General features: G+C 52.3%; 11 protein-coding genes across 11 annotated transcripts; 6 read left to right on the top strand and 5 right to left on the bottom strand.

Moving 5' to 3' along the window:
• Positions 1-1,532: 1,532 nt before the first annotated feature.
• Positions 1,533-7,683, top strand: BD324DRAFT_616516 (hypothetical protein). Its single transcript, XM_022014836.1, has 4 exons — positions 1,533-1,793; positions 2,483-2,731; positions 2,787-6,314; positions 6,370-7,683. The coding sequence occupies exons 1-4, from the start codon at positions 1,736-1,738 to the stop codon at positions 7,266-7,268; spliced, it is 4,734 nt and encodes a 1,577-aa protein (XP_021873928.1). The 5' UTR covers positions 1,533-1,735; the 3' UTR covers positions 7,269-7,683.
• Positions 7,684-7,687: 4 nt separating this feature from the next.
• Positions 7,688-9,898, bottom strand: BD324DRAFT_616515 (PCI domain-domain-containing protein). The gene is made up of 11 exons (XM_022014835.1): positions 9,770-9,898; positions 9,660-9,719; positions 9,343-9,609; positions 9,207-9,294; positions 8,992-9,157; positions 8,837-8,942; positions 8,651-8,785; positions 8,495-8,607; positions 8,229-8,445; positions 7,890-8,150; positions 7,688-7,816 (listed from the first exon to the last, which is right to left on the bottom strand). Exons 1-11 carry the CDS (start codon positions 9,854-9,856, stop codon positions 7,766-7,768), a joined length of 1,551 nt encoding a protein of 516 aa, XP_021873927.1. The 5' UTR covers positions 9,857-9,898; the 3' UTR covers positions 7,688-7,765.
• Positions 9,899-10,044: 146 nt separating this feature from the next.
• Positions 10,045-11,330, top strand: BD324DRAFT_616513 (mitochondrial ribosomal protein S25-domain-containing protein). Its single transcript, XM_022014834.1, has 4 exons — positions 10,045-10,303; positions 10,354-10,594; positions 10,649-10,820; positions 10,874-11,330. The coding sequence occupies exons 1-4, from the start codon at positions 10,072-10,074 to the stop codon at positions 11,291-11,293; spliced, it is 1,065 nt and encodes a 354-aa protein (XP_021873926.1). The 5' UTR covers positions 10,045-10,071; the 3' UTR covers positions 11,294-11,330.
• Positions 11,331-12,922, bottom strand: BD324DRAFT_616509 (ClpP/crotonase-like domain-containing protein). The gene is made up of 11 exons (XM_022014833.1): positions 12,695-12,922; positions 12,613-12,639; positions 12,447-12,556; positions 12,301-12,380; positions 12,098-12,244; positions 11,857-12,034; positions 11,724-11,801; positions 11,670-11,685; positions 11,581-11,619; positions 11,512-11,530; positions 11,331-11,462 (listed from the first exon to the last, which is right to left on the bottom strand). The coding sequence occupies exons 1-11, from the start codon at positions 12,772-12,774 to the stop codon at positions 11,370-11,372; spliced, it is 867 nt and encodes a 288-aa protein (XP_021873925.1). The 5' UTR covers positions 12,775-12,922; the 3' UTR covers positions 11,331-11,369.
• A 289-nt stretch (positions 12,923-13,211) lies between these two features.
• BD324DRAFT_648743 (WD40-repeat-containing domain protein) lies at positions 13,212-15,070 on the top strand (the record flags this gene model as incomplete). Its single annotated transcript, XM_022017876.1, has 9 exons — positions 13,212-13,249; positions 13,381-13,546; positions 13,619-13,928; positions 13,973-14,150; positions 14,205-14,301; positions 14,348-14,479; positions 14,545-14,658; positions 14,723-15,004; positions 15,056-15,070. The coding sequence occupies 9 exons, from the start codon at positions 13,212-13,214 to the stop codon at positions 15,068-15,070; spliced, it is 1,332 nt and encodes a 443-aa protein (XP_021873924.1).
• Positions 15,071-15,244: 174 nt separating this feature from the next.
• Positions 15,245-18,658, bottom strand: BD324DRAFT_575846 (Retinoic acid induced 16-like protein-domain-containing protein; the record flags this gene model as incomplete). Its single annotated transcript, XM_022013150.1, has 6 exons — positions 15,245-17,798; positions 17,851-18,109; positions 18,177-18,271; positions 18,318-18,401; positions 18,455-18,492; positions 18,548-18,658. The coding sequence occupies 6 exons, from the start codon at positions 18,656-18,658 to the stop codon at positions 15,245-15,247; spliced, it is 3,141 nt and encodes a 1,046-aa protein (XP_021873923.1).
• Positions 18,659-18,879: 221 nt separating this feature from the next.
• On the top strand, positions 18,880-19,583 carry BD324DRAFT_616496 (putative acetyltransferase). The gene has a single exon (XM_022014832.1). It carries the CDS (start codon positions 18,919-18,921, stop codon positions 19,519-19,521), a length of 603 nt encoding a protein of 200 aa, XP_021873922.1. The 5' UTR covers positions 18,880-18,918; the 3' UTR covers positions 19,522-19,583.
• Positions 19,584-20,926, bottom strand: BD324DRAFT_679188 (PEP phosphonomutase). The gene is made up of 4 exons (XM_022019031.1): positions 20,500-20,926; positions 20,314-20,443; positions 20,090-20,260; positions 19,584-20,032 (listed from the first exon to the last, which is right to left on the bottom strand). Exons 1-4 carry the CDS (start codon positions 20,845-20,847, stop codon positions 19,680-19,682), a joined length of 1,002 nt encoding a protein of 333 aa, XP_021873921.1. The 5' UTR covers positions 20,848-20,926; the 3' UTR covers positions 19,584-19,679.
• A 73-nt stretch (positions 20,927-20,999) lies between these two features.
• BD324DRAFT_616494 (putative histidinol-phosphatase) lies at positions 21,000-22,503 on the top strand. The gene is made up of 3 exons (XM_022014831.1): positions 21,000-21,264; positions 21,333-21,923; positions 21,975-22,503. The coding sequence occupies exons 1-3, from the start codon at positions 21,106-21,108 to the stop codon at positions 22,209-22,211; spliced, it is 987 nt and encodes a 328-aa protein (XP_021873920.1). The 5' UTR covers positions 21,000-21,105; the 3' UTR covers positions 22,212-22,503.
• Positions 22,504-22,745: 242 nt separating this feature from the next.
• BD324DRAFT_648738 (hypothetical protein) lies at positions 22,746-24,470 on the bottom strand (the record flags this gene model as incomplete). The annotated part of the gene is made up of 6 exons (XM_022017875.1): positions 22,746-23,025; positions 23,084-23,366; positions 23,419-23,543; positions 23,602-23,684; positions 23,743-23,930; positions 23,993-24,470. The coding sequence occupies 6 exons, from the start codon at positions 24,468-24,470 to the stop codon at positions 22,746-22,748; spliced, it is 1,437 nt and encodes a 478-aa protein (XP_021873919.1).
• A 95-nt stretch (positions 24,471-24,565) lies between these two features.
• On the top strand, positions 24,566-25,428 carry BD324DRAFT_260541 (hypothetical protein). Its single transcript, XM_022012310.1, has one exon. It carries the CDS (start codon positions 24,739-24,741, stop codon positions 25,189-25,191), a length of 453 nt encoding a protein of 150 aa, XP_021873918.1. The 5' UTR covers positions 24,566-24,738; the 3' UTR covers positions 25,192-25,428.
• Position 25,429: the final 1 nt, after the last annotated feature.

The following is a 25,429-nucleotide window of genomic DNA, read 5'->3' as shown; positions in this document are numbered from 1 at the left end:
CTTTCATCTTTTCTATTGAGCTTGCTCAAACCTCGTTTCAGAGTCTGCATGATGCTGGACAGTGTGTTCACGTTCTCATGTCCAAAGGGTATCGAGGAGGTCGTAGAGATAGATGCTCTGGGTGGTGTCTTCGACCGACCTCACCGAGCATACGCCCACGGACACGCTCAACAATGCTTGAATGTCGGTGAGATGACACTGGCAGACATATGATCCATCTCAAGCGACACTCTCCAAGTGGTGGAGTTGATTATCGTAGGTTCAGATGTTCTTTTTTTTGGGTTGAATCAGAGTTGTCGCTTGGCATTTCATGAGGAATGACGAATGCACCGCTTATTTCGGACTCCACTCCCTTAACCATAACACCCTTCTTACCCCGCCCCGCTCAGACGGGGACCGTTAGCTCGACTGTGACAGCCTCCACTGCTTCTCAACCGACACGGTGAAAGGAAATAGGAGAGGGAGGATGCAGCGGGTCACTTGAGAGATACGAGGAGAGCGCAGAGGTGCAGATGACGGCTCGGACGTTGTTCACTCCTCCATGAACTCTCGACAGATCTCGTTGTCCCTTGGGACTGGTGACTAACCCCAACCACACGTGACGGGTCCAATCCTACACCTCCTGGAGGTGTCCGTCTTTCTCGAGCACAAACTCAACTAGTGGCCATGATCGTGAGGATAGTCAAATGCCACAAACCACAACGATTCAAAGTGGAATTGCCAGAATGGGGGGGGGGGGCACAGATACTATTGAGGCGCCACCATGAGTCATTTGCTTGTGGAAAATGAATGTGAGAGGTTTGGATCTCCTTTTTTTTTCTTCTATTAATAGGGTGTGAGTCCGATGGTCGTGATACTACCATATATCTTCACCAGAGATCGAAGGTCGGCACGGGGTAGGGGAGTTTGTAGTGTGGACAGACAGGCCGTCGATGGCCGTTCGGAAAAGCTACAGCCGATCCCACACCATCATATGTATCTATGCCACGTTGAGCAGCCGAAAGATTCTTAGTACTTGTTTGCCGGATGCTTTTGGGTGCATCTCGGCTCGCACTGGCAACATTCCTCGTGCTGATACCTTGAGATTCGTGTCTGTACCGCCAGTCGTTCGGCAGCGAAGTCATGAAGATCCAGTGTGATCCCTCTGTCCCGTTCACGGAGGATCGGCGAGATCTTTGGCAGACTCAAGGGAAGAGAAAGGTAAAAAAAAGACCGAAGAAGCAGGGCGAGGGTACCCCCGCCCCAAAGCAGTATAATAAAATTCTTTTACAACTCTATTGAGAAGAGCGCCCCTGGGTGGTTTACATACAATGTCACGCTCATCCTCCACTTGACTAGTATTACACCCCCCATTCACCTCATGTTGGGATTCAACGATTACACATCGCTCTAGCAGCGGATCCTATCTCAGGTGTACAGTGACTTTGGATTCATATCCCAACTGGCCCCTTGCTGTCGGTGCCACTTCGACGCGAGGAGACTTGTTCCTCAGGCTCTACTGCTGGTCGTACTGCTGCTGCTCTTTCCCCCCCCCCCCCCCCCCGTTACCGGAATTCATGGGAAGAACCTAGATTTAAAATCCGCGCGCACTCTCACACATACACACACACTCTCTCTCTCTCTCCCGCGCTCTCTATTCCACTGGATGGTCTATACGATATTACTGCTCGGTTGAAGAAAAAGCGGGGTCAAGGTCTATCACTGCGTTGTATTCCTGGTAGAGGAGGGAGCTACCATGCCTGCTTCTACAAGATTGGAAGACGTAGAGGCCAAGTATGACGTGGTGTTGAATTGTGAGTTATGGAAGTGGTGGTTCCCCCCTCCCTCTCCCACCTTTGGTGTCACCCGGCTTCCCCGCCGGGGCTCTTCTCCACAGAGCTGGAGTAGTGATGGCACAAGCTGCTCAAGAAAGGGTTGTCCGGGTGTATGAAGGCGGTCGCATGGTCCGGAAAAATGAGTCAGCGAGATGGGATGGAGTATGACGAAGGGGGTACTTACCCCGCTGGGTGTCATGTTCAACCTACATATGGGGGGGTTTGAATGACCCGACAATAACACCGAAAGGAAGAGGGGAGGAGTCCTTTGGACACAAAATCGATCCTTGCTCCCACACTGTGTTGAATCTTCCTCCCTGGCATGCAAACCTCGGGGCGTGTGCAATTCACCCCATGTCATCTTCGGTCACCTCATTCATCCACATCTTCGCATATCGTAGAACATTGCTGACTCTTTATTCCTCTCTTCCTCCTCCACATCACTCTCTACATTCGATTCTCGATGCACTCACCCCACTCTCGCTCAACCTCCACGCGACGCTCGACTCTTCCCCCTTCCTCTTCGTCTCCTCATTCACCCCTCCATCGTTCACCCGCTCCCCTTCGTCGGCACTCTGCCCTCGCTCCGGGCTCCTTCACTCGCCCACTCATTTCTCGTCGGCATTCTACTCTTGCTGCCTCTGAATGGCCATCTTACCCACCACCAGATCCAAATCTAGAGCTACATAGTGCTGCCGCAGCGGGCAATGTCGGTTTGGTCCACTACGCCCTGACTCACGGTCAACCCGTCAACTCGGTGCTCCATGGCGTCTTACCACTCCACGCAGCGTGCTCAGGTGGAAGCGTCAGCGTCGTCAGGATGCTCATCGAACGGGGAGCAGATGTTAATGCTCCGAGATTACCTAGAAGGTATTCGGACGGCAAGAGGAGCAATGCGCCAAGTGTCGGCGCAGCTGGTGAGTCGGAGCACCGTTTTGCCCGAGAGCTACAGCCCTGACCTTGAATCTACAGGCTCCACACCACTTCATTTCGCCGCTGCCAACGGTCACGCTCCTATCGCTCAGATTCTCCTCACTTGTGGGGCTATCCCCGATAAGCAAGATAAGAATGGCATGACGCCTGAAACCCTCGCAGAAATCAACCGACACACCGATGTCATTCGGGTCCTTCGTGTCTGGGAGCACTTGCAAGCTCAGGAATCGCACGCCAGACTCTCGTCTTTAGGAGGAGAGGACTCCGTAGAACCGTTGGAATCTGGATCACCAAGTACATCGGCCAGCCTAGCGAATCTGAATCGGAATGACTCCTCTCTCGAGGTCAGAGAACGACTCAGTTCGTTTGGTTCACGCAAGGGCAAGGAACGAGCTTTCAGCTTCTCAAGCAACGCTTCTGAAGCTCCCAGTACCGCTGCTATCAAAGTCAAGCAGTCTTTCGAGGCCTTGTTCCGAGGTCGACCTAGTCGTTCAGCTTCGGCTGCGTCTCAGCAGCAGCGACCAAATTTATCGGCCTCATCTTCCTTGCAGCCTCTGGAAGGTTTACGAATCAACACCAAAGGCGTCGAAAATCAACCTGACCCAGAAGCAAACTCTCTCAACTCGCCAAAAGCATTCTCCCCGCCGACCTCGCCAGTGGCAACGTATGGTCCAGATGGATCAATGTTAAATCGCGAGCCAAGCGGCCTTTCTGGATACTCTGGTCAATCCACCACGACCTTGGGACTGGGGTCCATATTCCCTGATCCCCCAGAACGAGACCCATCGTCATCAAATCTTGCATCTTCTCCTTCCAAATCCTTGTTGGGACCCTCGCCTTCACGCTCGTCCCTCGGGCCACCTCCATCCCGCAGCACATCCACACTGTTCGGCTCTTCTCGTCGACCCTCCCTTCCGTCCATCTTGGAGAAAGCTGCTCATCCAGGTCAAGCCATACGTCAAGCCTTCAAGAGGGATCACCATCATCATCCTCAGAATGGAGACTCGGCGCATGTGGGAGCGACCAGTCCTACATCTCCCAACTCTGTCTTCTCATCCGCATCGCGATCTCCTCCTTCTTCTGGCTACTTTCGAGGTCGACATCGTTCAAACGATTACAATGTCTCGCCCGAAACTCAACGTGTCAGAAAATATGGTCACAAGTACATGTCAAAACACGCCTTGCTCCACCTCTTCCGTCGTGGTCACTCACCCCCATCGCGCAGTCCCAGTCCACCTCAACGTAGTGAATCCAGAGCGAGACCATTGTTGCCCGAGGAAGTTGACGAAGGTATTGAGAAACTGCGGCGAGCTTCCCTGGACCTGAGTATGCGAGAAGGCAAGAGCGTTCGAGGAGACGATGACCAGAGCGTCTTTTCAGGCCTCGATGTGACCTTGCCGAACTCTGCACCGGCTCACAAGTCGAGCTTTTTCAGCTCCGAACTGGAACTCCCTACGTTCTCGTCGTTGACAATTGATCCCGCCATGATCCCACTCCCTTCTTCGCCTTCGCCCTCCATATCCACACTTGCATCAGACATTTCAGAGAGCCGATTGTCGCCCATCAATCTACCAGAAAGACGTCATACCACCAGTCGAAAGGGTAGTGGAATGGCAGCACCTAGTCCTTTGGCAAATGAATGGGCTCAATCGTCTGATTCAGATTCACCGTCTGTCAACTTGCGCAGGTCCAAATCAGAAGTCGTCAAGTCTGCTTCGCAAACAACCATCACCTCACCAAGTGGTACTGGGACCAGCTCTTCACGACAGCCATCGACTCCGTCCAGTCCTCTTCACTTATCGATGACGGCCGAAGGACCGACTCATGTCCAAACTGCCACTTCCAAACCTCGTTCGGCGACTCTACCCAGTCGTTTGGCAAATTTTGGCTCTCCAAACCAATCCGTCCCGCGATCCCAAAGCGGTGGTCGGATCATGGGGTGGGCCGAAGGTGTCGACCTGAGAAAGGTTGCGTCTGGTATACTGAGACGGCGAAGCACAAGATCTCGCAAGCGATCTGATCCAAAGTCACCGACCAAATCGGACAATGCCCCTGCTCGCGACAACATTCTCAAGATCCATCGAGTGTCGGAGGAGAAGGATGTGACTCTGGAGGGGGACCAGGCAGAGACAGAGACTATCAAGCTGGCGGAGAGATCTGGCGCAGTCGGGGAAGCAGAAGGCAAACAGAGTCAAGATTCTGGTACCAGGACAGAAGGAGGCGCAGATGCTGATATCGAGGAGGACGAGGATGATGAATACCACGACGCGGAAGATGCCTCATTGTTCGATTACGCTCACTATATTCGATTCGCCGAACCTCTCGATATGGATCTGACGAGCTCGACATCGACTTCGGATCGTCCATCGACGCCTGTTGTCGTGGTCCAATCGCCAGTGGACGAATCGGGATCAGCGACCGTGGAAGTCATCCACACACCTGATGAGGATCTGGCGGACGAGGTTCGCCAAGGATACCTTTCCGCTTCCTCTGTTCTGCCCTCTCAGGTGGCGGCGCGGCTGGACGGGCATGATAACTCTGATACTGATATTGCCACAACGGACACTGAACGGGGAGACCGGGATGCTCGTCGCGCCACCTCAGAGGAGACGGAGCGAGGCGACCGTACCAGACCAGCAGACATCATCGAGGAGGAGGGCCCATCGGCCGACCAGAATGTGCAGCCGCCTGCATCATCGATGACCAAACTGCTGGAAGCTGACGAGGATGCCATGGAGCCCGAGGCGCACCTAGAAAACATGCCTGTGCAGCTCAAAAAGCCCACCCCGCCTCGATCCAGATTTGTCGAGATCATATCGCAGGAAGACATCGCACCCGTACGCAGGCAAAGTTCATATCGATCATGGACTCGGTTTGGAAGGTATCGAGGTGCATCGCTGTCGACTGCTGGGGGCACAGAATCCACCCGTATCGTCACGCCCCCATCCCTCCGAATGTCACTTGCCAGTTCCGAGGATCTCGGGTCGTCACCGCCTCTTCACAAACGGGTAGGAAGCATCAAGAGCTCCTCGCCTCCTGCGCCCTCAACATCCAGTTTGTACAACGTCGAAAGCCGAGCCAGGGGAAAGAGCGTCTCATCAAGTTCGACTTCAAATTCAGGCATGGGGTATTCTTACGGTCAATCGACAGCTGGCACGTCCCTGACACCGCCTTCGACCTTGTCTCTAGGAGGACAAGGCGGATTCCCGCCGGTACCGGAGCACGATGTCGTTCACCCCCAACCTCGTCGACAAGCCTCCACTTCGGCAGAAGCTCGTGAATTGATCAAGCAGACTGAGAGTGATATTTTGCAGATTGCTCAGTTGCCAGACTCGCTCGATTCATCGAGATCTCTCGCGGCACAACTTGCGGCGTATGGAGAGAGTCATGCGATGGAAGAGGTCTTTGCGGAAAGAGAGAAGAAGAAGTATATTGGGAGTGAAGATGGTGGTTCCGACCGGGACAGCTTTTTCAGTGCACTCAGTGACGGTGTATCGCGAGTGCCGTCTGAGTTTGGCTCGGAAGGACGGCAGCGACCTTCCTCATTACACAGCTTTGGCAGAAGAAGTGAGTTAGAGGCCCGTCTATTGACTTTCGTTGACGCCACGCCGCCCTACTTCAGGCTACGGTTCCAGCTTGTTCCCCGCTGATGCGCCCCAATCTGCGTCAATCAACCTCATTTACGACAAGCGGGCAGCAGCGTACAAGGAACGAATGGCTGCGCTCACCGCTGGCCCAGCGCATACGTTCCCTTCGTCAGCGTCGACGCACTCTCGTCGCTCTCAACATCATCGACGACGGGTCCATGCCAATGCGGCCAGAGCAGGATCACCCATGTCTACAGACGCTTGGCTTGATGCGGGATCCCAGCGTCCCGGCGGGCCTGCAGATGCCCCACAAGACAACGGAGAGGCTGTCGACGAATCCTACGCTGATCAATACCCTGGCATCTCGTCACCTTTGCCACTCAATAACCCTTCATCGCAATCTCCTCTCGCTCGTTCCGTTCGAAAATTGTCATTCCCACTGGGTTCCTCCTCGACACATCATCAACCATCTTCGAAGCCATCTTCAGTACTTGCGCCGTCCATCATTCGATCCACTCGATCACTGTCTCCCGCAGCCTCGCGTTTAGGCTCTGCCTCATTCTCCGGTCTGACCCCTTTGACGACTCTGAACCCTAGCCGATACGCTGGCCTAGCATCACCGATGCAATCGCTAGGCAGCGTTGGTGCTGCTGCGGCTGCTCGTACACCCTCCATCACCTCGGGCTTTTCGAATGGCGCAGGAGCAGGCGGAACCATTGTACCCTCCACCACTGGTTCCTCGCCATATATTTCCGTCTTTTCAAATCGATTCACTGGACCTCACGATGGTGATGATTCGGATGACGAAGAACAACAACCTCAACAATACATGATGATTGAAAATGATTGGATGGGCGGACACGTCGTCGATCCAGAAGGAGAAAAGAAGAGTCGATGGGATCATTTGAGAAATTTTGGAAAACCTAAAAAATGATGAAAGAAGCGTCCATCGGCAACGAGGATCATCAACACATCATTGTCAACGCATCAACAACAACAACAACACACGGTGGGATCACGGTTTTTTGGTGAAGGTTAGAAGTCTGGTTGTATTCGTTTCATCTCCTCGAAATCCCCCTCCATTTTCATTCAGATCCCTCTCCTTTTTCACCGTCGTATTCAATCCTACATGTCTCCCAAAGACAAAAACGCTGGAACACTCATTAATCCAGCTCATATCGCCATCATCCCAATCATCATCATCACAATCTCTAGCATTTCCACCCAATCTTGTAGAATCTTTCTTGCCGTCATACATTTTATCGGGCTCAGGGGCGTGCGTTCTCACGTCATATCTTGGGCATCTATGCAGAACCGGGGGTCACATTGTATGCATCTTGTGGGCAAAGTACATGTTCAAACGGCTCATTTCATGCAATGCCAATATCGTCTCTTCGCAATACTCTTTCATCCATCCTGCCGACCGTTTGCTCATTTAGCGGCCACCTTTTTGCCTTGACTGGCTTCGTGCATGGCGTACTCCTAGAAGCGAGGGGTCAATCCAACAAAGGCACATGTTACGAGCTGAAGCCGCCTCCACAACAACAAAACTCACCTTGGAAACCAAATGACTTGTCTTCTCTACCAAGTTCAAGACCTTGCCGACATCTTCGCTCCAGCTGTTTAGCGTCGCATTGACAGACTGTCTCGGCTTGAACGATACGATGCCTTTGGGTCTATCGATTCGAGCATAAATGGTCTTGTCAGTCACGAGCTTGCAGAGCGTCCTCTCGGCGCTGATGGGAGGTAAATCGAGTAATTCCGTCAACCGAGACATGGTGATTTTGGTGTAGTATTTGGAGATGACTCGAATGTTCTAAATGAAATCCAAGAAGGTCAGTCTCTGCTTTGACTGGACGCATTCATTGTCATCCGCCCGGCGCAAAGTGCTCACATGCTCGACAACGCGCTTGTGCAGCTCTTCCCAGCGGTGATCGCCTGGGCTCAGTCCATTATCACGGGATTTGTCTTCATCCGCTTTGATTCCAGTCTTCCTCCCCAATTCAGACCCAGACGCAAAGACTGGAGATTGGCGCAGTGTGGGACCATAAATCGATTCAATCCCTGGCCAGCGCATCAACTCGTTGGTGATGAAACATTTGACGAGATCACTACGAACAAGCATCAGATGACGGATGAATGACGATTGCCCCAACTCACAAATAGACAGGGGACTTTTGCAGAGCGGGATCTGCATAGAGCTTATGCAGCATATCAGATTGCTCATTGTCATATGGGGCTAGAATGACGTAGATCATGATATTCTCAATGACCTAAACATTCGTCAGGGAGCTGTCCAAGCATGTGCCGCCTCACGTTCATGGTCCGGGCCTCATCTTTCTTCACCTCTTCTGTGTCCCATACCTCTTGATAAGCATTACATGCTTCCAGATATGCTTCGTCCTGCAGCGCCAATTCGACAAGGAGATCAAAGTACCTCAACTTGAGATCCTGAAATATTTATAAGATTGAGTTCTTCTCTGGCAATGACAAAGTACTCACCGCACTATCCGGCTCTTTCAGAAATACCCTGTTGACCTTCCTCGATCCAACTCTAACTCTGACCCAATTCCCCCTCAGACTCTCCAATCTCATTTGCTCCAAGATACTGATCAGCAGCATCAGTCGTGGCTCTCTCATGTGTGAGCTATCCTCACAAGTTGGTCTTCTCCCCCTTGTCCATACTGCTGTACGTCTCGACCTGAATATCCGACATGAGATCCGCTGCTCGGTCCAGGTGATCCCGCTTCGTCACTGGATCGGCTTTGGCATCCCCTTTGCTGGGCAGATCGTAAGAGGTGGATGAGGATGGAGTTTTGGAGCCTAGTGAGGGTCAGCTGAACGCGTTCATTTTAGAAGGCTGTCAACTGACTGGATGCTTCTGGAGCAGAGGCGGCGAGGAATTCATGGTAACTCGCCAACATGGCTGTCAATCGTGCTCGAGCCAATTCAAGGTAGATCTGAGGAATGGCATGAGATTGTCTTCAGGTCCCCGTCCGAACACTCACCTTGCCCTCGGTAATGTCCCTCAGGGTGTCGAGGAGTTCCAACCATCTATCCTTGCCGGCCTTATACTCTCCAGCATCTTTCTTCGCTTTCAATTCCGGCAACCACTTCATAGCCTCATCCACCATTCTCACTACGGCCTCTTTCAGCTGACCATGCTTCTTTGACATGACAGTGAGCTGAGTATTGAGCGTATCGAGTGAACCCGCTTGATAAGACAGTCGAGCGATCAAGACGAGCAGAGTCGCAGTGGAAGACATGTCCGCGGCCTGAAGAGCAAGTCAGTCTTGAACCGTTTTCAGCGAGCATTTAGACTAGCATTTCGCGTCTGCTTCTCCAGCGCTGTGATCTGATCGATTGCATCCTGCAACTTTCCAGACTGGCCAATGTGTCAGCCGAGTACAGTGACATTATCATTATCCAGCTCACCTTGGCTAAGTCCTCGGCTATTGGCACCAGACTCTTGACGTCTTCCGTGTAATCCTTCTCCTGCTTTCGTTGAGCGTTCAGCGACATTTCGAAGACGCGGCCCTGCCTGGAGATGATATGTATGATGCGACGACGGATCGCGCGCTGCCCGAACGGTGGATGGACGGGTACGTGCCCTTTGAATATTTATCTTGGCTTGAATTTATAGCAACCTTTTATCCCAGATTTTGTGCCCCTCGATATTCAGGATTCCTGTCCTCGAGGACTTTCTTTCGCCTGTCACTCTTCGATAAGCATTCATTATGCGTAGGATCCCACAGCAAATACCAGAATTGGTCGGTAGATTGATCAAATCTGAGCATATATCGAAACAGCCAACATGGTACGCTGCTGCCATGGCCAATCCTCCCCCTACGCTGCCGCCGTACGAATCTAGACCAAGACCACCACTACATATCAATGACGGTCGTGCTTCTGGTTCCAACACGACTGTTGAAGGGCGACCCATCCCATCTCAGGGTCTGAAGTTTAACGGTCATTGAAATTCAGTGATTTGAGAAAGCTCGTATTGATATGCCCCGTAGCACTCCAAATTGAACGTCTCAGCAAAAAACAACCCAAGTATGGAGCGAGGATCGTGACGAAACCCAGGAAGATCGTTTACCCTGAAGACAGGCTAAGACTTCAGTTCTTCAAAGACTTCCCCTTTGAAGCGATGCGACCCGTCTCGTTGGTGGAGATGCGGACCGTAGAAATGGACAAGGGTGTCACGGGTACTGCTTGGAAGACATTGAGACAACGAGGTGCCTATCCCACAGTCGAGAAGTGAGAAGAGCCCTTCTTAAACGCCCTTCTGACTAGAGCTGATGCCCTCACCAGCGTTGTTGCCTTCGTTCTGAATCTTATCGAGTCTCATGGTTACCTTTACTCTGCGGCATATACGGAAGCAACGAAGCAATTTGTCGAGCTTCGAGCGATGCACGAAATGTCCACCTTGGCGGCTGAGCTAGAAGCAAGGCACTATGGTGCAGAATTTAATATCGATCCATTTGTAAGTCTTCTGTCACGCTTGTTGGAAAGGATGTCGTGACTGATATGCCCCAGACTCGAGCACACATGAAAGAGAATAAAGCGTTGGATGCACATCTGTCAGCGACTCAACGTGGAGAACGAGTTGTGTCAACGAGGATAAAGTGGAAAAACCCTAGGAAGACGAGATGGGGTACAGAGTTGCACCCTGACGCCGTGACGCAAGGACCCTTCACTGGAGGTCAGGCATATGTCGAAGCTTGGAGAAGACGGGCAATACCCAAGGCCGCCTCCTCCAAGGCAGCGCAGTCGCCTAGTAGCGAAGGTCCGTCCGGTCAGAAGCCGCTGCGCGTCGCTGCTGCCGACGAGGCGCACACTGGAGAGGCGGGAGATGCTGCAACAGGAGAGACCGTGGACATCCAAGACTCTGTCTTGCAGACCATTCCTACGCCGAATTCCCCAACGCCCCAAAACGCACAGGCTAGCGATCATTAGTGTAATTAGGTATAGCGGATATAGCATACAAACTGCATTTGCATTGTATACAACTTGGGGCCGATTTTGACCGTGCTCACAACTTGGCTTTCACACGTTGGATTAAGGGTACAGGTGCGAATCGAGCTTGCTTCTTGCTGAGAACTCCCTTCATGGCATTGGACACATCCTGCGTCAAGCTGTCAGTCATGTGTGGCATGTCTTTCATATATACAAACCTCGGTCTGCAGCATGCCCCTGAGCATTTGGGTCAGTACACGTTACCATCCGCGCTCAGTCAGACTCACATGTTCCATGCTTGAGTATATTCCAATCCTTCTCGGACCCTAGCATGAGGTGAGCGTTAGGTCGCCCACGCCGCTTCACGTGGACGCACGAATGATCTCGAGCGTCTAAGGAATCTCAGCGAGCACCGCCATTCCCGACTCACGATTCATCAGGTGCTTGGTACTCAGGACCGCTATCGGGCTCTTCTCAGCTATCTGCTTGGCCACCTCCAGTGCAGCTTCTGAGCGGGACGATCGTAAGCGGTTCTGTCGCCCGCCCGTGACTCGATGACCCACTCGTCACAGCTTCTCTATCGCCCTTGACCACTTTGCTAAGGAATCCAAATTCCTTCGCTTCGTGCGCTCCAAATGATCTGGCTGTCAAAGCTAGCTCTCTAGCCTTCGAGTCGTTGCCTATGATCTTTGGAAATCGCTGAAGCGTACCAATATCCGCTGCTAGGCCAACGTCGACCTCCTAAATAAGAGCCATGCCTGTTGAGCATCGTTCGATCGGGCCAGGCTCCCTAAAATGACCTACGGCGATCCTGAATGTTGTATTCTCCGCGGCTAGGCGGATGTCGCATGCGGACGCAATATCCAGACCAAGTCCAAAGCAGATTCCGTGTAGGGCAGCGATTACCGGGGCTCTACACTCTGCCAGGGATGATATGGCATCTTGGAAATCCTGGTCTCTCGATGAGTCAAAGTGAGGGATCAAGGATGTTTGACTTCAAGACGCACCCTCAAGTGATCAAGAAGGACAAGAGCTTGTCGTCCGGGATCCTTGGGATAATTCTGCATTGCAGCCAGCTGATCCTTGACTGTGAAATGTGAGTGTTCCTTCAAGCTTTCACCTGGCCCTTGCGTGCCTCGAGGTGGGTGCTCACTATCTAGCCCAGCTGTGAAGCCCTTGTTCAGTTTTGAGGCGAGCACGACACATCTGACTCCAGGATTTAAGGAAGCGTGATGCATTACATGTCGGAGCTCTGTCCACATTCTGGAGCTCCCAGGTCAGTCTCAAGGACCTCATATATCGAAGATACGCTACCCTACTCGTCATGAAAGGCGTTCACTGGTGCCCTGTGCATCACCGGTCAGAGAGGTGAAATGTGTCGGATCATGCTCCAAGGCTTACCGGTCAAACTCCACGAGCAAAACGCCCTCGGATGGAAGCGAGCACCGATGAAAGTCCCATTTGGTCTTCGCAAGGTCCATCTCTGATTCCCGAGTCGTATCTGAGCTGAGCTCAGTACATGCGTAACTCAAGATCCGAGGAGCAGGAAGGAAAGGTTATTATTGATCCTTGGACGCGGCATTTCATTTGGTTCGTCGCGGGTCGACGGCGGTTGAATTTTATTGATTGGGATCATGTTTGAAGTATCTGTTACACCTTTGTACCTTGACCCAGAACAAGTGACTCGCACGACCTGACTTGCTCGCTTGCTATACGAGACCTCGAGCCCTGCTGTTGACCTCCGGACTGGTGAAGTTGTTCCTGCATCGCGTCGCAATCACCGTTCAAATCGGAATCACCCATTACGAGACCTCTCCGACAGCCGGATACCGTACCTCGCCCGAGCAGTCCGCTGTGGGGTTCAAGTGCCCGGAAGCCTACTCTCTAGCCACCATCACACGAGGAGGCTTGGCTCGACATGTCGAGCCTCCTATCCGAACGTCAAAAAGATGAGCTGTGAGTGCCGCTCGAAGCCTCTTTGTCCATCCCGCCTCTGGAGCAATCCCCACCTCACCTTTCCTTTATCTCGTCATGCGATCCGATCCATGATATCGTGCTCCTGCTCTTTTCAGCTGACTCGACCATAGTCACCGAGCTATGTTGTCCTACCTGCATTCGTCAGGCATGCAGGAGACCTACGAAGCTCTGAAGCGGGAGTCTGAGACTCCCGACTTTGAAGTCGATGATCCGAAAGCGAGATGGGTCGGGCTGCTTGAGAAAAAGTGGACAAGTGTCATACGGCTCCAGAAAAAAGTGAGCAAGAGCTCAACTGGTCTATAGCTGCTAGGCTACGAAGCTGAGCTAATCCCGTATCCTTGTCCCCAGATTATGGATCTTGAATCTCGGAATGCTGCCTTGCTAGCCGAACTAGCATCACCAACCAGAGCCTCAGCATCCGCATCCTCATCTTCCGCTCCATTCCTTCCCCGTGCTCCTGCGAGACATTCATTGACATCACATCGAGCGCCTATCACTCGCGTGGCGTTTCACCCGACATGGACCGTCTTAGCTAGTGCCAGTGAAGATGCAAGTGTGAAGATCTGGGATTGGGAGGGTGGAGAATTCGAACGCACAGTGAAAGGTCATACGAAAGCCGTGACGGACGTAGAGTATAGTCCAAAAGGAACATTGATGGGTGAGTCGAGGGTACTACTTTGGGTAGAACTGACTTCGCTTCAGTGACCTGTTCCTCTGATCTGACAATAAAGCTTTGGGATCCGGCGAACGAGTACAATAATACCAAAACTCTACATGGTCACGACCATTCCGTTTCGACGGTCCGCTTCACACCCGACGGAGAAAAGTTGGTATCGGCGAGTCGTGACAAGTCCATCAGGATATGGGAAGTGGCGAGCGGGTGTGTGCGATCCTATAGCCATCTGGCGTTTTATCAGCTAACTCCAGGTCTCAGGTATTGCGTCAAAACGTTGACGGGACATGTGGAATGGGTACGGGAGGTGGTACCCTCAGAAGACGGACGATGGCTGTTATCGAGCTCAAGCGATCAGGTGAGGCTTCAGGGTCAAGGAGCGAGATGAGCTGACCTAACCGTAGACATCACGCCTCTGGGATTTCGCCTCTGGGGAGTCAAAAATGGAGTTCAGGGGTCACGAGCATGTAGTGGAATGTGCAGTTTTCGCTCCGACCGCTGCGCATGCTGCTATCCGCGAGCTGGCGGGATTGCAGGTCCGTCGTCTCGTCTCGTCTCGTCTCGTCTCGTCTACCCAATACCCAAGCTGACTTATATCAAGTCAACAGCAGCGGACGCTCGCGCCAAGACACCTGGCTCATATTCAGCTACTGGCTCCAGGGACAAGACGATCAAACTATGGGATACTCAATCCGGCCAATGTCTCTATACCTTTGTGAGCGAATGAGGAAGAGAGCAGTCCACGAAGCAGACAGCAGCAATGCTTACTCTGTGCTCAGAATGGCCACGACAATTGGATCCGAGCTTTGGTCTTCCATCCGATGGGCAAACACCTCCTATCAGCCTCTGACGACAAGACGATCAAGGTCTGGGACCTGACGAATGGGCGTTGCGTCAAAACGGTCGATGCTCATGCTCATTTTGTGACCTGTATGACTTGGGGCAGAGCCGTGATCGGTGGCGATGCGAGCGTTCAGAATGGAGATCCCAAAGCGAATATAACGACAGAGCCGAGGAGAATTAATGTGATTGCCACAGGGAGTGTTGATCAAACGGTCAAGGTGAGTCTGCAGTGATACTGTGGGAACCAGCCCAGCTGAGTTCCGTGGTAGATCTGGACACCGTGAGGCGCGAGGCATTGCTCTCAAATGACGCATTGGGGGCGCGCATGCAAACTCGTCATGCATGTACTGTTGTCGAGCTGATTTGAGAAGCAGAGCGACTGAGCTCTGTCGCAGTCTGTGGTCACCACACGCCACTGTGTGAAGATGACACTATGGTGGAATTCATCTCATTCCTAGTCATACAAATCCTACTTGATCTACGCCCAAAGCCCTTCTGGCAGTGATTACAGCTACAATTTCCTTTAGGAACTCCTCTAAGATGACACAATTATCCAAGACTGAGGACAAGGTGACCCGCGTTCTGCTTGGTGATGCATGCTCGGCTCCAGGCGAAGGAGACAGCCTCGGGACATTGTTGTTATCATTCGGCCCTGAATCATCCCAAGTCGCGTTGGTCATACGTCCCAATGATGATCGTGGTCGAGATCCCGAGCCATCAGGCGTGACTGGCCCCCTGCCAGGTGACCACGGGCCCGACGCTATGCCTGGCGAAGTAGAAGTTTCCAGCGTCAAGAGAGAAGTCGCTTCGTAGTGCGTTCTGAATGGAGACGCGTTGATCCTAGATGCAGCTTCTCGGAGTGAGCTCGGTGTTCCGCCATGTCCTGGCGTGTAGTTCAATGGGGACGTCTTGCGTTTAGGAGTCAGGAAGGATTTTAGAGCCCCACCCAGTCCGCCACTTAACGGCCCAGCTTTTGGGCGTTTGGGCACAGGCGAAGCAACACTAGACGAAAGAGCTGCTGAGGGTAATCCAAACGCAGTAGGCTCCACATCGAGCATGATATTCATGGCTTCGTCCAGATGGTCAGCGAATAAAAGACCTTGCCGACGTTCAGCGAGCAATCGATCGAAATCCTGAATGTCAAGTCGAAACCGATTGACTTGTCGTACGAGATCTCTAAAGATTTGGTAGAGCGCCGGAAGGTCCAGATTGTTCCGAGATGGCGCGAAGAGATCACCGCCGTCGCCATGATCCCCAGATTCGAATTTGCGAGCGATCAGATCATCTTCAGAGACATCAGACGCTGCGTCGTTCTCGTCCGTTATGCCTCTGGCCCGGGTTTTCCACCACGGATCCGCGTCCCTTTTGACATCGTACAAAAGCCATCCCGCCAAGGAACGATTCGGGCACAAGGCTAGAGCTGCAAGGGTCCCAGTGAGAGCGACGTTGACGTCTGGCATCTGACAGAAAAACGCGCCAAAGCTGGAAAAAATGGACTTGATCATCGGATCATTCGGATTTAATCGATGTTGATTGGGCTCGTCATCGAATCTACCGACATGGACAAGAGGCTTTTCTTCGTCCTCGCCAAAACTCAAGGGATTCAAGGATATCGTCAGACATGGGTCAGCCTGGAGAGCGTTGTTGATATCCACTAGGTATCCCGCATAGCCCGCTGTGAGTTCCGTTGAAGTCTGCAGCGGATCGATGCGCGAGATGAGGGATCCGTACAGCTCGACTTCTTGCAGGTGAACGTCGACAGAGTTGACGGGCGAGGGCAGAAACGTATCCGAGACGGCGTTACTCAGGAAAGGGTCTGAGGAAGGTGCTCCTGGTATTGGCCGCCGGGCGAGAGTCGTTGCAGCTGGATCCCTGACAATGGTTAAGAGCTGTGAGACAGTTTGTCGACAGTGATCCCCCAGTAGAGTCTGCAGTAGACGAAACGCTGTGGTGGATGATGTCCAATCTGTCGAGCGAAGATTATCCAGGAGAAGATCCTTCAGCGTGAAGCGACCTTCGTCCACAAAGTACTCCGTCTTCAACGCGTCTGTCGATTGATTCCTCGCTCCTTTCTTCCTAGGCGCGGCAGAATCATTCGAGTCCAGGAGAGCGTCCAGCAAAGTCGTCAATAGAGGCCCTTCATCCAGGTTGGCGAGCAAGACATCTATATAAGTCATCACGGCCACCGAGCTGCCATCGCTAGGCGAGGATTCGAGTATAGAGGGGTAAATGATCGTTTCGATGAAGGATGATCGGATGGCGTCCAAGCTGGCTTCACAAATGGCGGGGCCGAGTATATGAGCTGCTTCAACTGCACTTGTATCGGGACTGGCGTGAGCGAGCGGAGCATTGCACCGAAAGACGATATCTTGCAAGAAGCCAAAGAGCTTGAGCAACAGATCAATCTTGTCTCTGACCATGACGTCGGAAGTAGATGGCAGCGCAAGGTCGACGTTGAGATCTAGATTGGATGGGTGAAGCGAGCCGGCATGCCCCCCTCCAAGGTGCATGCCCCCTGAAGTAGAAGCAGTCATCGTCTCCTCTATGACCGCCTGGTCGGCCAAGGATGGGATTCGTAATTTGGTGGGTAAGATTGAATAGATGGCTCCTATGCCAGCACAGATAACGTCTGCAAAGTCTCCATCGAGGATGAATTCTCCCAGGGCATTTCTTGATTCCTGGAGTGGATCTTCGCCATTGAGATCGGTGATGTGGAGATTCTCACCTCCTTCTTCAGAGGGAGTTAAGAACGCAATGTCGAATAGGAACAAAAGCCCTGCGCGAGCTAGATCGCCTACGCGCCCTTCTCGATGGGCGAAACGAAGAAGATAGGAGAAAAGCAGGAACTCGAAATGGGATGTCGCCCTGTCTGTCGTCGGAGCTGGACGGATAGGTCCGTTGCCATCGAGCGAGGACGTCGGTAATCTGGAGTGATCCATGGGAGGTGCACCTGAAGATGTGTGCGGTTGAAGCCAACCTTTGTCATGGAAAAAGATCAAAAGAAGGGGCGGACTATGAGTCGATCAGGACGAGCGAGCAGAACGGACATCGCAAACCGACTCACTACGCTCTCATCCGGGAGCAAAGGACACACATGAGATCTACTAGATCACCTTCCAGCACATCTTCTTCCTCCGAATCCTCCCTTGCCATAGCATAAGAAGCCGCTCCAAATACTCTGGCGTTCCCATCAACCTTGTCCTCCTGTTCTCCGCCAATACACGACCGGAGTAGCCTACGCAGAGGTCGGTGGACGGCATTGTGAACTAGGAAACGCTCGGAAAGCAAGACGACGAGATTATTGATGAATTTGACAACCTCCACTGTGGGAGGGAAAGAGCGAGAGAGAAAGAGTCAGGAGTGCGGTCACCAATACAGACCAGGACTCACCTTTGATCCCGTGCGGTCTGTCGTTCTCACATAACCTCTCGAGATGAGCCAGCAAATCATTTTTGAAGAAATATTCGAGGCAAGCTCCAGTAGTGCTGTATCGATTGTGAGCTGTCGCTCAGCATCAGAACCCTGTCTCACTCTTCATCCATCCGGTTCGCTTCATAGACTAGAGCATCGACTATATGTTGGAGTCTACCGGGAACTTCCGTACTGTGAATACCCCTTCGAACGGCTGATGAGCCCGGACGTGGATATCAGTTGAGCGGGCCACTCACTTGATGATCTGGCGTTCGTTGGGTTGTTCTAGGATATCCTGAGTGAATCATAATCAGCTTGGAATTTTGCATCGCTCCCAGACACCGTCTCACCTTGATCGTCGTCCATGCCTCGTCGAAGTCACGGATATCATCCTCGTCGCGGTTCCGATGCGATTCTTTCGGAGGCTGCAAGAGCCTGGAGAAGAACGTCGCGACGTCCATCTCAGAGACTCATTGATATCTCATAGGTACATACTCATCTTCTGATCATATCCGAGTCAGTAACAGCCGCATACTTAGAAAGTACAGATCGGACAAAGGTGGTGGAAGGAATCCGCGCTATCGCTTTGTCGCGCTCTCCGAGGAGGGCGGCGGCGATCTCCGCGAGTTTGTATCAATTTGTTTCAGGTGGGCGATCATTTATTAGCTGCACGAAAAGTCTCGAGTTGTGTATCTGTATCTGTCCATGTACTCTCCCCAAGATGACCGCTGCTGGACCTTCTAGGGTGACCATTCGGACCGCAAGACCTGAGGATATCCCTGCGGTCCATGAGATATACTCTGAGAGCGTGAGGAACGGCACTGGGACGTTTGCAGAGGATGTTCCGACATTTGAGGAGATGACAGAGATAGTCAGAGATATCCAAAATTCGAAATGGCCTTTCATCGTCGCCGAGCTTCCTCATGTCGCTGAATCCCGTGAGGATGGTTCGACTCCTGGAGACACTCTTGTCATTGTGGGCTACGCCTACGTCGCGCAATTCCGGATGAGATCTGCTTATCGGTATTGCTGCGAGGACTCTGTCTACATCTCTCCCTCAGCTCGAGGACAAGGCGTCGGAGCGTCTTTGATGGACAGACTCATACACGAAGCGAAGGCATGTGGCTTCCTGTCTATACTTGCTGTCATTGGAGACTCAAGGAACCAGGGATCGATTCAGCTTCATCGGAAATTTGGCTTTCGGGATGTTGGGGTGTTCAAGGAGGTCGGGCTCAAGTTTGGTCAGTGGTTAGATGTCGTCATGATGCAGCTGGACGTGCAAGGCTCGGAAGAGAAGAAGCAAGAACTGAGACAGAGCGCTTAACGGAGACGCGTGGAGTGGCGATAGCAGACATTGAGCTTAGATAGGGCAACACATAGACAACTAGATGGGTCATGGATCATGCGGGCATTGCTATCTATAGTGCAGCCAGGCTCGACCATCGGACAATGTCGCCATTCGGTCGATTTGGCCTGCTTTCCTTACTCCTGGAAGTTTTCTGGCGCATATCTCTTCTCCATCTCCCAGTATTTTCCAAACCCGACGCCTTGACAAATCACATCGAACGACTCGATGACGGGAGCTGGACCCACGGGCATGGCCTTCTTCAGGTCTTCCAAGGCTTCCCTGACGCTCTTTAATTGGGCAGCGACCAAGGTGGTCGCATAAGCGATTGCTGCGAATCCTATCCCGGCCAAATCTTTTCCAGATAAGTTCTCAGTCAAAGCTCCTTGGATGATGTTGGCCATCATGGGCGCTTTGACAATCTCGTTGGCTTTTTGCATCGCTGCTCTGTCGGGAAGTGCTTCGATGAAGATGGCATCCGCACCCATCTCTGAGTATGAACGGTTAGCGGGACAACTCTGGTGGTACCTTCAAGCCTTTTCCTCACCCTTGAACTTGAGGGCTCGGGCAATGGCCTCGTCCCAGCCTTCTATCAGGGCATCAGTTCGTGCGAGAATGACGATGTCGATGCCTTCGTTTCGGGCGTCTATGGCCGCTTGCATTCGCGCATATGCCTCAGCTCGAGGGACAACAGATTTTCCCTTCGTATGTCCGCAGCCTATGAGATGCGTGTCAACCCACGACATGTGCAGCAGGGATACCAGCTCTCACGCTTTGGCCAAGTCTGATCCTCTACCATGATACCTGCTGCCCCAGCTTGGGCGAAACCTTGAACAGTTCGGTACACGTTGAGAGGAGATCCATAGCCAGTATCTCCGTCCACCATGATGGGTATGGACACCTTGTCATACATAGCTCAGCATGATACCAGTACCTGCTTCCTGTGTTGTGGCTCACTTGCCTGGCTACCTCCGCGATCTTCTGTGAAACCTCTCCGAAAGCGATATACCCGGCGTCAGGTAGTCCCGCCGATGCCGACATGGCATATCCACCTAGAAAGATGGCTTGGAACCCAGCTTCCTCAATCAGCCTCGACGAAAGCCCATCATAAGACAACACGAATGTCAACGCCTTATCTCGTGATCTGTATCCTTGTTGGAAGAGCTCTCTCAGTCTCGAGGCCTGGACAGATGGTCTGGCGCCTCGGCTGTTCTCAAGCACCGAAGGGTTAAAGGGTTGACCTTTTGGTAGAGGGTCTGGCAGTGTGAAAGGGTATGGGACAGAATTGACAATCTTGTCAGACATTTTTAAGTGGTGATTAGGAGTCGAATGAGCCTGTGTTGACGGATTCGTCCGGTCGCTGTGAGTAGAAGAGATGCAAGAGATGGGGGGGGGACCATTTGGACGTTGCGGACCGACAGACCGACGTGCCCGAATTTACCGAAATACCCCGTGATACCCTTGTCATGATCATTCTCGATTGTACTCTGCTGCTTGACTGACCAGGGATTCTGGAATCTCGTGGATCATCTCGAGCTATCTGACCTAGGCATCAGAGGCTCCATGCCGCACTCGCACCATTCGCACTCTGGCCAATTCTGTCGGCATGCCAAGGACAATTTGGAGCAAATCGTCCAGGAGGCCATCTCCCAGGGGTTTGAGCTGTATGGACTCTCAGAGCATGTGCCGAGGTGCAGGACGGAGGACCTGTACCCTGAAGAGGTGAGCGCTCTCTGCGTGCCTCGTAACCAGGAGACAATGATGTCTTTGGCTGAAGACATTCTACAAAGTCTGGCCTGACCCCTGAAGACCTTGATCAAACCTTTGCATCCTTCCTCCGTGAGGCGACCGCGCTCAAGGGGACATATGCTGCTCAGATAACCCTATTGACGGGTATGGAGTCTGAGCATATCACTTCTCTGGACCTGGAGAAAGTTCAGTCTTTGATCGAGGATCCCAGGATAGACTACATCGTAGGGAGCGTCCACCATGTTCATGGAATACCGATCGATTTCGACAAGGCTACTTGGCAGCGAGCGATCTCAGAGAGCTACAAGAGAACGCACGGTACCCCATTATATCAAGAAGATCAAACACCCGCCTCCGGCGCTCAAGTCGCGCTGTTTTTGCCCTTTCTTCACGCCTACTTTGACGCCCAATTCCAGATGCTACAGGGACTGCAGCCAGAAGTCGTGGGGCATTTCGACCTCTGCTCATTATATACGCCTGGTATATCGCTTTGCTCGCTCGAGCCTGCCTTAAGATCCAAGATTGAACGGAATGTACGATATGTCACAGATTACGGAGGACTATTTGAAGCCAATTCCGCGGCGCTCAGGAAAGGATGGACAAGTTCCTACCCTTCAGAAGATGTTCTTGGCGTGAGTGACCGCCCTGGGCGGGAGGTACCTCTCTGATCGTTGCCCCCACAGCTCATCGTTTCACATGGAGGCAAGATATGCCTCTCGGACGACTCGCATGGTGTAGCTCAGGTCGGTCTGAATTACGCCTTGATGCGAGAATATCTCGTATCGAAAGGTGTGGATACCATCTGGCATCTTGTCTCAGTCGACAGAGCAGAACATGGCGATGAAAGGGTTGGTAATCGAGGCCGTGTACTGGCTAGACCAGTACCAGGCTGGCAAATGGGATCATTCTGGAGGGACTGAGTTTCACATCACGGATAAATAGTTTTCCAACACTGCCTGGGAACGTGCTTTGGCCAGCCTGCGACCTTCAAGCTGAGCGAACAGCTGATACCATGCGATCGATGCGACTCCGCTGTCGGCTCGACGCATCGAAAGCTCCTGGTCCCAAGCGCTCGTACCGACCTGCACCAAGCCGTGATGCCTCGGAGTTTTCCGGGATTTTTGACCCTGTAGGGGCAAGTTCCTCAAGGAGAAGGTGCCTTGCGGAGAAGGCACCTATGAACAAGGCAGAATGCATGCCGATTAAGTCCGCCTTACCTGCTGCTTGCGAATCTCCCAGCGTCATGGCGAGATTTCTCTTTTATCTTTGAGCCGGCTTTTACAATCAAGTCATTTGACGCAACTTCCCCCCCTCTCACTACACATGCTTCATGTGATCTTGCAAGAAAACATGCAATGAGAGCAAAAGAAATGTCCCCTTTAGATATGCTGTCTATCTGGCCTGATTGTGGGTGTCTATTTCCCCACAGGCCTACAATCCAGACGGTTCACAATCTAAACCGTCTCGTCAACATCTTCCTCGTGCAACGACTCGTCGATTTTCCCAGACCGGACCAGTTTGCCAGTCGGGTCGACCCAGTTATCTGGCATTCCGTCAAAGAAGTCCTTTGTCAGATCCCAACAGATATCCCGGATCGGTATGTCTTCGCTAATCGTTCCATCTCGCTTCATGACGGAGATGGTGGCATCTGCCATCTTTTCCTTTGCCATCGCTCGGAATCGTTCCGCACTGTACCATGGTATTCCCCACCACTCATTGACAAGATCTTTCCCTCTGCCCCCCAGAGTCAGCGGTGACCTCGCTAAAACGACGGGCGAAGCCTGCTTCTTACCGGTATCCGTTAAAGTGAAGGGCAATTGGGACCTGACCGGTCAACTGATGGTGACCCATAGCGGGGTACGAGTCCCAAGGGATGATATCGTCTCGTGGATTTATCGGCGCTCCTGTTACGGAGTGGAGATCGTCTGGCCCTCTGAGAAGATGGTGATCAGGATGCACCGGGGTGTTGATGAAGTGCATGTTTTGATCGTCGGCGGCCGAAGGCCAGAATAATCGATGGTAGTAGTCGACACCCAGTCGTCGACCGCCTTTGCCAAGCAATTGGTTGAAGGACGCTGTGACACCAAGTCAGCACTTTTCCGTCGGCTCGCGATTTTCTAGGCCCACCTTGGTCTCCAGCGTACCCGTAATCCTCTGCTTCTAGGATACTGGCGAGTTCAGTCAGAGTCTCTGCCATCCTGTCTTTGCGACCGAGGATGGTACCGCTGTTGGCATGACGAGCGAGAGAAGAGCTGAGGGGGAAAGGCGGTATCAGCATCATTGCAGAAAGGACTAAGTAAAACTAGTCACTGCTCGTTGCTAGCTGGCTTCATCGTTTTGAGGTCCCAGAGATTCTTAGGAAGTGGGCTTTCAGGTGCGTTCCGGCATTCGGGCTTGAGCCAAAAGTCAGTGTCGAAAGAATTCGATCGGGAAAGTGCCTCAAACACTCACCGAGTCCCATGGATTGGGAGCGCAGTGCTTTTCGGCGCCAACATAGACCAGGTCCTGATCGAATTGAGCAAACCGTCTCGCGACGTCTGCAGGGGGAAGTTGAAGCCAGACGTCAAGGGCGTCGATGACGAAGATAAGGTCGTCTTCGCGCCAACCGGTGGCGGTGGTCCTGAGGATGTCTCGAAGCACTACGGTCGGACGAACATCAGGGATATACTCAAAGTTGGCAACGAAGAGTCTCTTCACTGACCAGAAACCTTTTGCCTATGAGTCTTCCCAATGTTCGCTGCTTCGCCACCCCAATTGTAAACGAATGGCTTGTATCCCGTCATGATGGCTCCAATGGCGGTCTTGCAGAATCGATCACCTCGTCTAGCGGCAACTTTGTTTACAGGCAAGAGAAGATGGACGTCAGGTAGGGATTCCTTCTTCTGTGAGGATGATAATGGTGATGACGGTGCGGATTCTGACCACCCGTGATGGAAGTCAACCGCTGAATCTGGGCTGTAATGGAGATACGACTGAGCATTCCAGTTTCTCGGGGCAAAGGCGTAGGGAGAGATGATAGACATTGGTTGAACCAGCTGTTCCCGATCGCTTTCCCGGAGGCGATGGACGAGGAGGAAGATACAGAAGCAGATACCACCATAGACGAAGACTTGTTGTAGCCTTCTGCCGGAGCGTGCTCTAGGCATGACGCGAGGGGTTCCGAGTAGAGGGGAGGACATGATGAGCCACAGACTGTTACGAATCTGGGTGTGGAATGATTTCCTATGCCACACAAATTTTGTCCTCGTCAGTGTGCGAGAGTTCTGTAGCCGTTTTCCGCAGAGATGAGAGGAGAGAAGGATTGAGGCCCGTGTACGTTGGATAAGACATGAACTGGTGTCTTAATTTGTTGTTGAGGGCTTCTTGTATATCCCGCTCACTAGTCAAGTCTCTAGCTCGCTTTAAGCAAAGGTGACCATCGAGAAGAACATCTCGAAAAGAGTAAACATGGAGTCTGTTCCCACTTTATGTACTGACCGAACGAGGTATCTTTCTCGTCTCCCGAGCTCTCACGGCAGAGTTTACTGTGCGCTTTGCAGAGACATGGCTATTCTGATTCATGTTCTCGTCTTACCCGAAATTGATCTTCAGTTCCGTGTGAGACAAGAGCCAAAAAATATATATAAATTGAGAGACGGAGGACAGTGGCCAGTCTTCAATTTGAGTTGTATGAGCGTCGTCATTGATCTGATAAGTGAAAAAGGGGGGAGGGAGGGGAGGGGTGGCTGCAGGAGCTCAGCGGAAGAAGCGGGCCGCCCAAGAGATGCAGCGACAACGGCAGGGGCAGTCGCAGCAGCCCTGAGAACGGTATCTTGCTGCAAATCCCCCCCCCCCTCAAGTATGAAGACAACCGACTGTCCCGATTGCGGGAAGGCTGCTGCTGTTCACCGAAGCGAATAGACATAATGGCTGGAATTTAATTCCATTTTATTCCCTCATTCGGCCAATTCATCGTCTTGTCTTTTTTTTCGTAACTCGGTTCGGTTCAAACGCTCCAAACACCGGTAACGGATCACGGAGCCCCACTGAAAGCTACATTCCCACGGCATCAGCACGTGTGACCGCAGGAGAACGATCGTCCCAATGTAGTTTACGTAATTGATCGCTTGACCGAAATCAGATCTGATCCGAAGGGATC

The sequence above is a fragment of the Kockovaella imperatae genome (genome assembly GCF_002102565.1).
Source record: "Kockovaella imperatae strain NRRL Y-17943 chromosome Unknown BD324scaffold_2, whole genome shotgun sequence".
NCBI lineage: Eukaryota > Fungi > Basidiomycota > Tremellomycetes > Tremellales > Cuniculitremaceae > Kockovaella > Kockovaella imperatae.
Note: the sequence above shows the minus strand (reverse complement) of the source record. Positions and strands in the feature narration are given on the sequence as shown.

Coding starts and splice junctions, on each gene's coding strand:
- BD324DRAFT_616516 (XM_022014836.1), top strand. CDS start 1,736: ATGCCTGCTTCTACAAGATTGGAAGACGTAGAGGCCAAGTATGACGTG. Junction 1,794..2,482: donor GTATGACGTGGTGTTGAATT/GTGAGTTATGGA, acceptor ACCCACCACCAG/ATCCAAATCTAGAGCTACAT. Junction 6,315..6,369: donor ACACAGCTTTGGCAGAAGAA/GTGAGTTAGAGG, acceptor GCCCTACTTCAG/GCTACGGTTCCAGCTTGTTC.
- BD324DRAFT_616515 (XM_022014835.1), bottom strand. CDS start 9,856: ATGTCGCTGAACGCTCAACGAAAGCAGGAGAAGGATTACACGGAAGAC. Junction 9,720..9,769: donor TAGCCGAGGACTTAGCCAAG/GTGAGCTGGATA, acceptor CACATTGGCCAG/TCTGGAAAGTTGCAGGATGC. Junction 9,295..9,342: donor GGGACATTACCGAGGGCAAG/GTGAGTGTTCGG, acceptor GCCATTCCTCAG/ATCTACCTTGAATTGGCTCG.
- BD324DRAFT_616513 (XM_022014834.1), top strand. CDS start 10,072: ATGCGTAGGATCCCACAGCAAATACCAGAATTGGTCGGTAGATTGATC. Junction 10,304..10,353: donor TCAGGGTCTGAAGTTTAACG/GTCATTGAAATT, acceptor TATGCCCCGTAG/CACTCCAAATTGAACGTCTC. Junction 10,821..10,873: donor AATTTAATATCGATCCATTT/GTAAGTCTTCTG, acceptor GATATGCCCCAG/ACTCGAGCACACATGAAAGA.
- BD324DRAFT_616509 (XM_022014833.1), bottom strand. CDS start 12,774: ATGGACCTTGCGAAGACCAAATGGGACTTTCATCGGTGCTCGCTTCCA. Junction 12,640..12,694: donor TTGCTCGTGGAGTTTGACCG/GTAAGCCTTGGA, acceptor GGTGATGCACAG/GGCACCAGTGAACGCCTTTC. Junction 12,035..12,097: donor ATACAACATTCAGGATCGCC/GTAGGTCATTTT, acceptor GCTCTTATTTAG/GAGGTCGACGTTGGCCTAGC.
- BD324DRAFT_616496 (XM_022014832.1), top strand. CDS start 18,919: ATGACCGCTGCTGGACCTTCTAGGGTGACCATTCGGACCGCAAGACCT.
- BD324DRAFT_679188 (XM_022019031.1), bottom strand. CDS start 20,847: ATGTCTGACAAGATTGTCAATTCTGTCCCATACCCTTTCACACTGCCA. Junction 20,444..20,499: donor TCGCGGAGGTAGCCAGGCAA/GTGAGCCACAAC, acceptor ATGTATGACAAG/GTGTCCATACCCATCATGGT. Junction 20,261..20,313: donor GGATCAGACTTGGCCAAAGC/GTGAGAGCTGGT, acceptor CGCATCTCATAG/GCTGCGGACATACGAAGGGA.
- BD324DRAFT_616494 (XM_022014831.1), top strand. CDS start 21,106: ATGCCGCACTCGCACCATTCGCACTCTGGCCAATTCTGTCGGCATGCC. Junction 21,265..21,332: donor AGGACCTGTACCCTGAAGAG/GTGAGCGCTCTC, acceptor CATTCTACAAAG/TCTGGCCTGACCCCTGAAGA. Junction 21,924..21,974: donor CTTCAGAAGATGTTCTTGGC/GTGAGTGACCGC, acceptor TTGCCCCCACAG/CTCATCGTTTCACATGGAGG.
- BD324DRAFT_260541 (XM_022012310.1), top strand. CDS start 24,739: ATGGAGTCTGTTCCCACTTTATGTACTGACCGAACGAGGTATCTTTCT.